Source organism: Mastacembelus armatus, chromosome 24, assembly GCF_900324485.2.
Source record: "Mastacembelus armatus chromosome 24, fMasArm1.2, whole genome shotgun sequence".
NCBI classification, from domain to species: domain Eukaryota; kingdom Metazoa; phylum Chordata; class Actinopteri; order Synbranchiformes; family Mastacembelidae; genus Mastacembelus; species Mastacembelus armatus.
In genome coordinates, this window is record NC_046656.1 from 17879017 (window position 1) to 17891966 (window position 12950).

The 12950-nt window shown below is 39.8% G+C and overlaps 1 protein-coding gene across 1 annotated transcript in view; it reads right to left on the reverse strand.

The window, feature by feature from the left end:
- kcnk3a (potassium channel, subfamily K, member 3a) overlaps nucleotides 1–12931 on the reverse strand; it is a 33838-nt gene extending 20907 nt beyond the window's left edge. The window contains exons 1-2 of the mRNA XM_026318631.1: nucleotides 12657–12931; nucleotides 2821–3191 (exon numbers count right to left, since the gene is read on the reverse strand). Coding sequence (XP_026174416.1) covers nucleotides 2821–3103 — 283 coding nt within the window. The 5' untranslated portion in view covers nucleotides 3104–3191; nucleotides 12657–12931. The remainder of the gene's footprint in view (nucleotides 1–2820; nucleotides 3192–12656) is intronic.
- Between the last annotated feature and the right edge of the window lie 19 nt (nucleotides 12932–12950).

Consider the following 12950-nt stretch of genomic DNA (forward strand, 5'->3'; position numbering starts at 1 on the left):
TGCCACCAGAAGCGAGTGACAAAACAGTTTTGGGTGTTTGTACTTTGGGAGTTGGTCTTTTATTTAGCTTGTGTAAATATACTGCAATATCATATGGCAGGTTACACAAAGACTAGGGTGCTCTGTGTAAATCATGTCACCATGCAAAACAACACAATGGCTTCACATGGCCTCGAGTCATGTTCCTGCCTTTATCAGATGTCATACAGCCCATCAGATAACACACACAGGATGTGGAACAAGTCTTATTTCTCATTTCTGAACATGGTCCACCGTGACCTTTAACTACAACATGGACAGTGAGTCCGCTCGCATAGCAGTAACAAGCTGTTGACCCCTGGAGGTGGGTGAGGGCAGAGAGAAGCCCTCGAGCACCAGATTTTATTAGAATTGAATCTCTATTCATCGTCTTCCAGGAGATTATCTATTTCAACAGCCTGTGTGTTATATACAATATGAAGTTAAAAACTGCCATTTTAAGGTTGACTTATTCCCTCTTCTTACAAACTCACATGAACACCATTTTCACGTCAACTCGAGCACTCTGGTCCTTGGGGGTGTCCTGTGTTGGATCTGAATGGCCTGAGGCCTCATTTCTAAAATGATTTTAATTATAATTCCAATGAATATAGCAGGAAATAAGCGAACCGTGACTATTTTTACACTTTGGTTACTCTCTCCTTTATAACAGAAATCCTAAAAAAAAAAAAAAAAAATCACAGCATTAGCTCAGTTTTGTCTCTATGAAACAACATAACAAACTCGATGTTTTACCCTGTTGTTGTGGCTCAGTATGTGGAAGGAAAAGTAAGAAGTGGCTGAGTGATATATATAAACACAGTACAGTATATGTTGTGTGCCAGGAAAGCAGTAGAACAGTGAGGGTCTGGTGTTGTCATTAATACTTAATGTCAGGCTGAAACACCAATCACTGTGTTTGTAGCAGCCTTGGGGCTCACAATTACAGAATGCAGTTACAGACACTGCGGGGTCGGGTTAGTATGCAATTAGTCGCCTGCATCTGATAGGGTTACAAGCAACAGGTCACTGCTGACAACCAGCCCCATCACTAAAGAAGAGGAAAGCTCAGATAGGAGGTGGTGATAAGTGCAAAAAGAAGATCCTGCTTACAAATGAACTTCAAAAAGCAACAATCACAAAATCTCAATTCACTACACTTTTTTTTGCTGCTGCAGCCTGATGGTCTGGTATGACTGGCCAACCATGGTGGCTAATGTTAGCAAACCTTAGACAGATGATGATAATCATGATGCCATTACAACAACCGATTGAAGAAATCAGTGGGCATGTAATTACCACTTGTTGTCACAGTGGTTGCTCTTTAGTCAAAAGCACCATGGTGTCAAACCCGACCTAAAATAAAATGAAGGATTCATATGTTTGAAACAGAAGCCATTAAATAAGGCTTTAAATGATGAATAGCAGACAATAGTAAACAACATGTCCTTTTCTTTTTGGCTTCATTTTTAAGACATTTGAACTGTCAGACTGGACTTAATTCCCTGTACTGGTCAGTGACTTTAGTCCTGTCCACAGAACATTAGTGGGTAATTTTCCACCTCCTTTCCAACGATACTTACATCTGCAATTAACTTTTGTTTTTTTTTGTTTTTTTCTTTTTTTTTTTGCACAAACCTAATCCCAAATGAAGTTTAAGTTACGCTAAACTTTGTAATTTGTAATTGCATTGTTATCAAAGGCCTGAATGAAGTTAGGTTGCAATTAAAGCACTAAACCAAACTGATTTTGAAGGCTGTGTAATAAAGTGAGTAAAGAGCTGCAAGCCTTCTGGTGGTGCAGAGACCTTTGGAGCAAAAATAATGAATAAGAGCTCAAGAGAAGAAGCAAATGAATGTCTCATAACAGGAGTGTCCCGGAGCCAAGCTTTGGTTATGAGCAACAGAATTTCATATTTGGAGACATTTGTCCTCAAGAGTCCTCTGCATGGCTGCTGCAGAGCTGACTCTGAGGCAACCCTTTTCGATGCTCCAGTTTAATAAAATCCAGGATAAAGGCTCAGGTGGCAACCTGTTTGCAAAACTAATTTCTTTGTGTTCAGCTTAAAGTCTCCTCTTTGTTCAGTCTGTGTAAAGCAACACACGCAATGTTTACACAGCAGTGATGGAGGTTGAAGCTGCCGCCTCATGATACTATACACAATGAAAAGCATGTTCCTGTGGGGACTGTTTATACAGTGTGTGGAATTCACTATTCAGCTTATGTAAGTTTATCTGATAGATTTTTTAAAAACAACTGTATGGACCTTAAACACATGATTTGTATTGCAACATAACTTTTTTGGATTTAACTAGAACTGAATACTTTTCACCACAGCATTATATTAATTATATAAATCCATTGTTTTAATGAATTCAATGTGCTTAGTATATGTTTATGAGATTCTCTGGTCTTTCCCACGTGAATTAGAGCAAATGATACCGTGGTAGGTTCCTATTGTATAAGCATGTTTTATGTTTTCAGTGCATTTATTGAAATATCTAATAATAAACCTATATCCTCCAATAAACATTGGTGATAGTTGCGGATTTTCTGATACACCTGTTGTACTCAGTGTTGTACTAAGTTTATACATGGTGTTATGGTATTTCCTCCACCCTGGTAGTTCTGCACCAAGCCACTTATTGCTGGTTTTGCTGTGATGTTGTGTCCATATTAAAACGCGTCCTTGCTTTAACTGCTCACAGGCGCATATCGAACAGAAAACGACGTGTCAAGTGTTTAGTCATATGATAATAAAAGTCAAAGTTCCCAGACATGAGCTCAGTGCTGATGTCTTACCTATGGTGGTGATAACAGTGATGGCGAAGTAAAACGAGCCGGCGAATTTCCACTGCACCCCGGCTTTGCGCGGCTTCAGCTGCAGCACCACCTCCTCCAGCTCGTCAAACTCCTTCGTGGACAAGTTGAAGGTCTGGAGCAGCTCCGCTTTCTTCAGGTCCAGCTCCCTCCTTTGGGACGTCTCCGCCTGGGATTCCAGCGCGTCGAAGATCGCTGCGCCCACTATCAGGTAGGTGAAGGTGCAGATGATGAGGGCGAGGGTCCTCACGTTTTGCCTCTTCATGGTGGTGCGGTGTGTGTCAGGGGGACAAGCGGAGTGTCAGCGCTGGTCTGGAGGACGGGGAGCTGGGCTGGCTCATGGCTGTGCTGCTCTGACGGAGCAGAAGAGCGCTCTGATTACTTTATGAGCAGAGGAGCTGTTCATTCAGCACCACCCCTCCTCCCTCACTCAGAAATCCTGCCCCCACCCACCCACCCATCCATCCACCCATCCGTCCATCCACCCATCCATCCGTCCATCATCTTTCTCTGTGTCAGAGAGACTGTGTTTCAGGTTTAACCCCCTGCACAGTGTTTGGCAACACATTTATCAATCAAACATGTAGATAAGTGCATAGGAGACATCATAACATACATAATCAACATATTTTCCATCCATTACAAGTCACTTCTATGTCATTTGAATATACGTTATATCAGCAAGCAAAAAAAATGACACTACTTACACTAACATGTTATGAAAGAACAAATAAATTAAAACTAAATTTTTATCTATCAAACAAAACCATTTTGGGATTTGCTCCTTTTCTCTGACGTTTAGTTTTTCATAAAAAAGCATATGGATTCTCCAGTGATACCATGTGGGCCACAGCAGCCCTGCACAGATGACCACAGAGCCTCCTCAGCAGAGTAACTGGGGGTAAAAAGCCCTGTTATTCATTCACTTTCTCTGGTGTGAGAAAATTTTTTTTCCATCTAAATGGAAACGTGACAACTTGTCTCACCAGAAAGTTTCTACAGAATCCAGCTGTTACTTCGGCTCCAAAGGAAACTTCAGTGTGTGCCCTTTGACCTTAGAGTTCCCTGAGTACAGCAACGCAATACTAAAAGCAATCATTCAAACTTCCGAGTAAATAAACTTCACCCAAAGGTTTGCAACCTTGTTCTTATATTGTTTGTTTACACTGACTGGCAGTTTAGCAGCAGGAATGGTGTGTGAATTTAATGTTTAAACTGGAAAATAAACACGTGATGATGACGATGATTTGACACAAAGAGACAAAATGTCAAGTGAAAGTTTGACTGGGGCCAAATCTGATGACCCTCAGTGTCACTGGTTTCCAGTCAGTGGTTCCCTGATGTGTTGTCCATCAGCGGGAGATGTAGAGGACAATGTGAAAGATTTCATTTCTTTTAATTCCTTCATTATTGCAGATTTTGCAGAAGTAAATGCTTTTTTGCACATAGAACAATAACAGTACAAACCACGGTTCCTAGTTTTCCCTATCTACTTAAACTTCGGTACTTTATCATATTTTGTTTTCTGCTTTTGAAGAATAATATTTAATTCATATCTAAATATGGACTTAGCTGTTAACTCCCTGGTGTGCCATTGCAGCTAAAATGCATCTGTAACCACCACCAGCCTGTGACAGATGATGACATCTGCACTGCACCTCACTGACTCTATCATTGACTCGTAGATCCCGGCCATTCTTAAGTTCCCCACTGTGAATCAGGCCAAAAATAGCTTTGGCTTCAATAACCAGGCCAGTCAAGTCAGCCGTGACTGTTTAAATCCTCCTTTCACAAACTGAGCTGCTGCTGGCCTGATGAGTTTGATTAATCCATGACACAAAAATGTGGCTGTTAAAATAGTTGTTCTCTGAAGAGTAAAGAATGAGACAGCAGCTGTATAACCTTTCACATGACTAGAAATGCTTGTTAATTCATCCAAAAAAATAACATCTTCATGAGCACCAATTAGAACAATATAATATATCCACTAGCTTGATACAGAAAGACTGCATCTCTCATTGATTCATTTAGGTCAAAAATAAATCAAACAATGGCACCAGTAACCATGTGTTTATTAATTGAACTAATATTCAATTTTTCACATTTTTCTAAATCGAACCATTTAGTGTTAAATCTAATGTCTGGGCCACATGTGGTCCAATTTATATCCGATCTCCGGCTCTGCAACTAGTGTCAGAACAGTGAGATTGGAATTCATGTCATTTGTGGGGCTCACTCCTGTGCACTCATTGCCTTCTGTCATACCAGTCGAAATAAACAGCAGTGACAAGGACATTTTCATATTTATTGGACATTTATGGAGAAACTTCTGATCAAGCCAAGCTGCAGCAGCTTTTGAAGAATTTAAACAATTTGATTCATCGGTGATGACGTAGTTTGTTCTTGTATTCACGTGGAATATGTTCCAGTTCATCTGCATGAGAGTAACACATCAGGTCTTAATTGTAAATTGGGTCAATTTATTATTTTTTTTGTTTGTTTTTTCATGGGATTTGCTGACAAAAAATAAAGAACCACCCTACTCATCTTTTAATTTTTTAACAGTGATGACACCCTAATGGGTATTAATGTCATAAGGACCAAGCCTCTCCAGACACCAAGGAGGTCAAAGTAAATTAAGAAACCACTTAACCTCTATTGTGTGTGTGTGTGCGTGTGTGTGTGTGTGTGTGTGTTATTTATTTCTCAGGTTGGCGGTGGCTTTCTATCTGAAATAAGAGGATCGGTCTCAGCTGTAGCGTGCTGCGTCTCATCCTCTGCATAACCACCGATATATCCTCATGAGGCCGAACGTTCCCTGCAGCCACTGAACCATCAGACTAAATTTTCTGCTGGCAGGTTTTGACCCCCGGCAGTTTGAGCAGGAGATTGAGCCTGGACCCTCATTACTGCGATTTTAGAGAGGCTGCAAAGTCAACACTGAAGTCAGAGCTTTGATGTACTTTGAACTTCGTGGGTGCTCAGAATGGAAACCTCCAAAAAAGTACACTGCAGAACTAAAGTTCCCATTAGCAAGTATCCACAGAGGAGAAATAATAAGTTAGATATTAATTATAATGTATTATATGTTTTAAAATTGGTGTCTGAAGAGAGTTTTTCATTACTCAGCTGTAGAGGAACGCACACTGCAAATCCTATGATGCTACAAAGTGACATTTACTAATTGCAGAAGTAAATGTTTTGTGATATTTACTTGATCCCCTCTAAAACTGAGACTTTTATCTAAAATACACAAGACAAGTAAAAAAGAAAGATGTGTATGTGCTGTGCTTTTCTAAACTGATCCCCTCTCAGGTGAACGGGACTTTGGTTTGATGACTTACTTTAAAATGTCTCTCAGATCATTTCATGAAAACAAACAGGCAGATAACTAAGAACTTTGCATCACACATTAGCTTCTCTATACAAGCCATTCCCTCTGGATCTGAAGAGATCCAGTAAAGAGAGAGATCCAACCCTATTGTACCACCCACAAATGTGTAGCCTACATCTACACAGACACACGACTCTATGTGTATTTCTGCACTTGTTGGCAGGGCTCAAAGTATATAAGGCTGACTAAACATTACTGGAGAGTACATTACATAATGCCATGGTATGAGGACACCATTAAGACACCCCAACCCACACACACTCCCCCAAGCTTCCTGGGAGGGGTGTCCTTCAGCTGCCTGCATCTCATTACGCGAGGTTCATCGTTGCCCGCAGCTTCCTGCTGACATTCAATTAAAGTCTTTCATTTTTCCATCGTTTGCTTTGCCTCTGTGACTGAGCCACTGCTCCTGCTGTCATTGGATGATTATTCCAAACATCCCTCCAATTAGACGTGAATCTGCTTATTAGCTGTGGCACCCCAGTGAGCGAGACACACCTGTGCTGCTCTACAGAATGACAGGATGGTGGATGATGTAGAATAATGTAGATATTTTTGATCATTTAAAACTGGAAAGGTAGAACAGCAAAAAATAAGAAGATGGTCAGAAGATTCTTGTTTGTCTTCACCTCTGACCTGAAATCTTCTGGATTTTTTTTTCACTATGGTCAAGTCCCATCACTGAACTATGACTCTGTGTCTGTGTCAGACCTAAAATCACTGCTCCATCAAACACTTTTCTGAGTGTTTCTCTATGCCATATACAGGAAGTTAAGTTACTAATCATGACAGTGCCAAACACTTAAAAGAAAAACTTTTCAGGACACTGGACCTTTACTGACTTGATTTTTTTTTATTGTTTACTGTCGTGTCACTGGGATTGTTGCTTCAGCATATCTCTGTTTGATTTGTTTCCAGCCAATCCATCAACATCGCACCCAAAACTCTGACTGTCCATACTGTAAATTTAATATGCTTCTCTATTTAGTAAACTCTTTGCATGTCTGTCTACGGGTTTTTATCTCCATGGTCTAAGGACAGAGGGTGTCGTTTGCTTCACAGATTGTCCCCTGAGGCAAATTTGTGATTTGTGCTATTATGGGATTTCACGAGACCTAATTTTGGACGACCATGAGTTGTGATTTCTATAAAATTGGATATTTTGGCTGTGTTCTTCATATCAGTACACATGGTACACTTCAATTCTGACACATTAACAATAATTTTCATTCCGAATTAATCTGGCAACTCTTTCCCTGTTTAAACTATTAATCATTTATTCTATAGGATAAAATGTCAAAGCCCATCACAGTAACCCAGACACATGTCATTTGTGGAACTGGAGAATATTTAGCAAATTTGGAGTTTCTCTTCTATTATTTATCTGTCTCTGTTTTTCCTAACAAGTCGTCCCTGCTGCCTGTTTTACCTCCTTCCACTCTAATCAACTCTGTCACGTCGGTTGTGCTATTACACAACATTCGTCTCTCTATATGAATATTTCCGCAGTGATGATTCACTCTGTCAACAGCTTTGCTTCCCATAGATCCACAATAAACATTGACAGCATGATCTCATTAAGCTGAACACGTGAAAGGTCACGTATTGGCTCAGAGTTATTGATTCAGCTCAAAATAGATCGATGGCGCATAAAATAGCAGGCATGCATTTATAAATCATGAGCAAATGAAGGCACCAGGGGGTCTTCAGGAATGACCTGCCATCACAATAAAGTCATATGGGTCATAACAAATGCTAAATTTATGTAATTTATTTTGCAGTTAGATAAAATTGATGGCAATGGAAATCACGGCAGGGATGATTCTAACTTACTTCCATATAGTTTAAATATGTTGAAGCAAACAGGACAAAGCCTTTGTCTTCCTTTAAATTATTGTATTTAACATTTTGACAATTGAGTTCTCAATCACTCTGCTCTTAATATCGTCTGCTTTCAGAATTTAAGGCTAATATAGTAAATTTATCCAGAGAAAACAATAAATGCACCAAAGATCAAACCTTTTCACCACTTCTGTATGCTGAGCTTACAGTGTCTGATCTTCTGGACTTCCTGTAATATTGAAGATTAATCCTTGTGATTGAGTGTAAACTTGGGGCCCTCACTGCAGCTCAGCGTTTCACAGAGGAACACTTCTGACACAACGTAATGAAGCACTTCACAGCTCTTCAGGTGCCCAGCTAGACGTCCTATGGACCGGACATGAGTCTGTCTAGCTGCCTGTCTCTCGGGTCATTGTCTTTCACTTAAAAAGAAAAATGTCCTTGTTCATGCTCGCACAGACATTTGTTGTTAAGATGTAATTACCACAATATATGTGAAGGTCAGAGTAGGATTTCGGACTAATTAATGTAACACAAAACCATCTTCTTTGATTAATGATTGCACCTAAAAAGATTTGTCTTTTGTGCTTTTTTCTTTCTGTTTCTGCTCTTTGATTTTTGAGCTAAATATTTTTCATCTTTTTTTGTATTTCCCTTATCCAAACTAAGGCTCTAAGGATCTCCTCTGTCATATACTGCAAAGCCCTCTGAGATAAACATATGATGTTACACAAATAAATAGAACTGACTTAATTTCCCAGTGGTACTGGGAGACAAACTCCTCAATCAATGATGGACAGATTAGTTCGGGCAGTGGGGTAGAAATTGGATTCAATGTGTATGTTCCATTTGTCAGTGTTTCCAACATGTTTTGTGTTACAGTAGGGGTGCCATGTTCATAGTGGGCCTCTGTCCTGCTTGTTTTTTAACTATCCCTGCGTTAACTTCTGCTGATTACCTGAATCAGGGGTGTTCAGTCAATTTGACAATGGGAGATACCAATTCACTTTGTCTTCCCCTACTCCACCCTCATCTGAGATGGTATCTTCCAGCTTCTGATTGATTGATTGACCTGATCCACACAAAATCCAGGTAATCAGCAGCGGTTAATGCAGGGATAGCTAAAAAACAAGCAGGACTGTGGCCCTCACGGACCTGAGCATTATGTGGAACATTATTCCAGGATTTTCTTCAAATCTACTTAGTCTTGTTTTGTTTGGTATCAGTCCTGTGGCTACTCTTACGAGCTGCACATGAGCAATTACATAGTCGTAATAAATAGTTTTTAAAAAATAATTTATTTCAATTTAAAACCCACTACACAAACATCAAACTATTATTTTCTACTAACAATAAGCAGAATCATTCAGTTATCAGTCCTGTGTAATAATATGCACATTAAAAACTCTAGGATTTATAGTTTGCTGTTTCACTGCTAACATTTCAGCAACGTCCAGATGTTCAAACAGCTCTTCTTGCTTTCTACTTTCTGTTTGTGTTTAGTGGCAGGAAATCTTTGCTGCCATGACCTCTGACTGTCAATCTTCTTGCTTGTTGTTTTTGAACTCCCTCATGCATCAGTCATAAGGGAGTGTGTGAGCGAGTCAAATATTTTAGCTTGACTGCTGTCTGCAATTGATTGTCCTCTTCCCCTTCATGGCACACAAGGTCAACCTGCTGCTTTTTTAACAACATATCCAAATCTCCAGAGTTTGCTTCAACAAACATTGCATTCATTCTGTCTTATATAAAAAACTGTAGCTACAATTCCACGATGATCAGTGATGGGATGAAAGAAGATGGCTTAAGGTTCAGAGGACAGGGGCCTGCAGAGCTGTACAAAGAAAGAGAACATTGAGTCTGACTGGTATAAAGTGTAAAAAGGGTAACACGTTACTCCTGAGCAGGGTTGGCAGAGTGTAGGACAAAATTTTATCCTGAGCTGAAAAGCTTTATAGCGGCAGACTCTAAGCATAACTCCTCCACAGATACATTTCTATCTGGAGAGATGTGGACGTGGAGTATGTGTCCCACACTGTCACTTTGCACTGTATGCATGTGGTGTCCTGCTGTTTGTACTGGGGTTCATTGCCAAAAACATTTTTGATTCAGTGACAGAAAACTATAGTGACATTCACCTCTTAAGATTTTATTTTCCACTTGAGGGGGGTTTGCTTTGGTTTTATCTGTTCATTACAAAGATATACTGAAAACAAACGAAACAAAATGCATAATTGTAAGAATGTTTGAGTGTAGTAAAGACGTGTGTCCAGAAATGTTTTTTGTTTTTCGACCATGCAAACGTTTCCTAATTAGCACAAAACACGACAAAACAAACAACTGTCCTGGAAATACTGAAATGTCATTATTTTTGCATCTCATAAAACTATTCTGATTCAGATAAAACAGGAAAAAACTCTCTTTTGACAGCATCGCTCATGATTATTTTAAGTGTGAATATGCAACATCAGCATATTCCCTCACAAAAGTTTCAACTGAAAGCTGCCTGAACCAGAATTGACTCCCCCAGGTTGATGTAGGTGTGACTACACTTTTTTGAGGACTTTTTTTATTACCCATTATACAAAAGTGTGACTATAAAATATATTTAGAAAACAGATTTTCACAGAGGTTTTTCACATATAACAAACAAAATGTCACAGGAGTTAAAAATACACAAGACTTATGTTCTACTGCTCTCAGTCCAAACATATAAGCTTCAGAATCAGTAAATCTATATACATATAGACAAAGTCAGTGGGTGGGCAACACGTTCTTTTGTTCCAGCTGTGGGTGAGTGTATATCAAAAGCTTTGAAAGGTGTTCATTATCTAAGGACAGGAACAAAAGCTAACTGCAGACCAGAGATGTTCAGCTCTACTGTAAATCCTGACTGACAGGTAGTCAGTGACAGATATGTCTGAGTAGACAGAAGCTTTCAATATAATGTGCTCAGCATTGTGTCATGTGCCTACAATAAATCCCATGGGGAAGATGTGCCTACATCTGTCAGCTGATGAATTCTTTAAGCACACCTACTGCTGCTACTCCCCCAGTCTATTATTCATAAGTTGTGGCTCAGTCAAGCTCAAGCCACTGCACTTTACTTCAAGTGTTACTGGGAGCTTTGAATTCAGACTGACCTGACCTAAACAACACAGCAGTGACGTACACCTGAGCACCAGCCCCAGACGGGAGAGACAGAAAAGCTGGTAAAAGCTGCATCACTTGATAGAAGACGAGTTCGGTTTGATGTGTTTGTTATAAGATAAGATAAAAATACTGCACTTTAAAAACGAAATGAAACATGCAGTAGGGCAAACCTGCTTTCAATATGTTATTTAAAGTATATATATTTATAATTTATAGTTTATTTATATATATTTAAAGTGATTATCTATTTTTTGGATTATTTTCCACAAAACCCATATGGAAAATAAAACCAACAATGAATTGAGCCGTCACTCCGAAGTACATTTACTCTTCTTGTACTACACGTAACTGCATGAGGAAAAATAGAAAATCTGCATTGGCCTCTAATTTCTTAACCATCACCGTTCTCAATTATTCCAACAATTATTCCTTAACCTTTTCACCCCCACAGATTCACCAAGGGTTTGTTGTTTCAGGGCAACGGATTAGTTTAAAATGATATTTGAACCCTGTGTTGAAGGTCATATCATTTCCAAAGATCCTTCTACTGATTCTCCTGAAGCGGAACAAACAGGAGCCTATTAAAAATATTCAAACTCAAGAAGTCTGGATGGAATATTTTTGTGAATCTTGTGATTTGGACAAGAATCTAAAAAATGCTGAATAGATCTGAATAAGACTTTGCAGGTTTGCACTAATAACAAGCCATAGAAATACATGCAGTTTGCACAGCACTGCAGGTCATACACATAAACACTATTATTTCAAAAGACTTTCAAAAGAAACAAGGAGGACTAGAGATCAGTAAGTGACACGTGTACATGTCAACACTAAAGGCCACATTATAATGTCCAGCAGGGTCAGGAACAGCTGTATGAAGACACTGGGAACATGCAGCTCACTGAGCAGGACACACAAACACAGACGTATGAAAACCCTTCTAGTGTAAAATGAGAAACAACATCAGGTTTGCTCTGTGCACACAACCAAATAGAGCAATACACTCAGAAAGGCACAGACACACACACACATTCCCTGGAACACAAATACTAACAGGCAGAGAGCATTTAACCCTGGACTGTTTATGGAGACAAGAGAAAGCAGGACCCTGTTATCACACTGTGTGACACATGTGGTTCTGAAGGGAAACTGGACCTCACACAAAAGCTGCCTGGAACGAGGAGCAGTAATATTATACACACAAAACCTCTAGTGACATGAGAACATCTCTACTGCAGCTAACACATTTTAGTGTAAAAGCATTGTGATATCACCACCTTGTGGATGGAACAGCTCATTGGTTGACTGCAATACTACAGCACTGGGCCAGTGTGATGACAACTGCACATAGTACGAAGTGCCATGTATTGTCATAAAGTCACATTAGTGGGAAAGAATCATTGAGAAATACACAGGTCAGTCAAGTTACCTTGGCACAATGCGTCAGTGTGGGGGGTGTAGCAGACAGCAGGTGAGCATTCAGTCCTTGGTGTTGATGTGTTGGAGGCAGGGAGAATAAGGATCTGAGTGACTTTGACAGGGGCCAAACTGCTGGTGTTGTTGGGTGTTCCCGGTGCGCAGTGGGTAGAACCGACCATAAACCGGGGCAGCACAGACAGAAAGGAAACCTCACAACTAAAACCTGAGAGCTTTTAGTTTCAAACAGGATCAGAAACGCGGACAGACAAGGCAAACAAATCAGGCAAAGACACGGAGGCCAAAG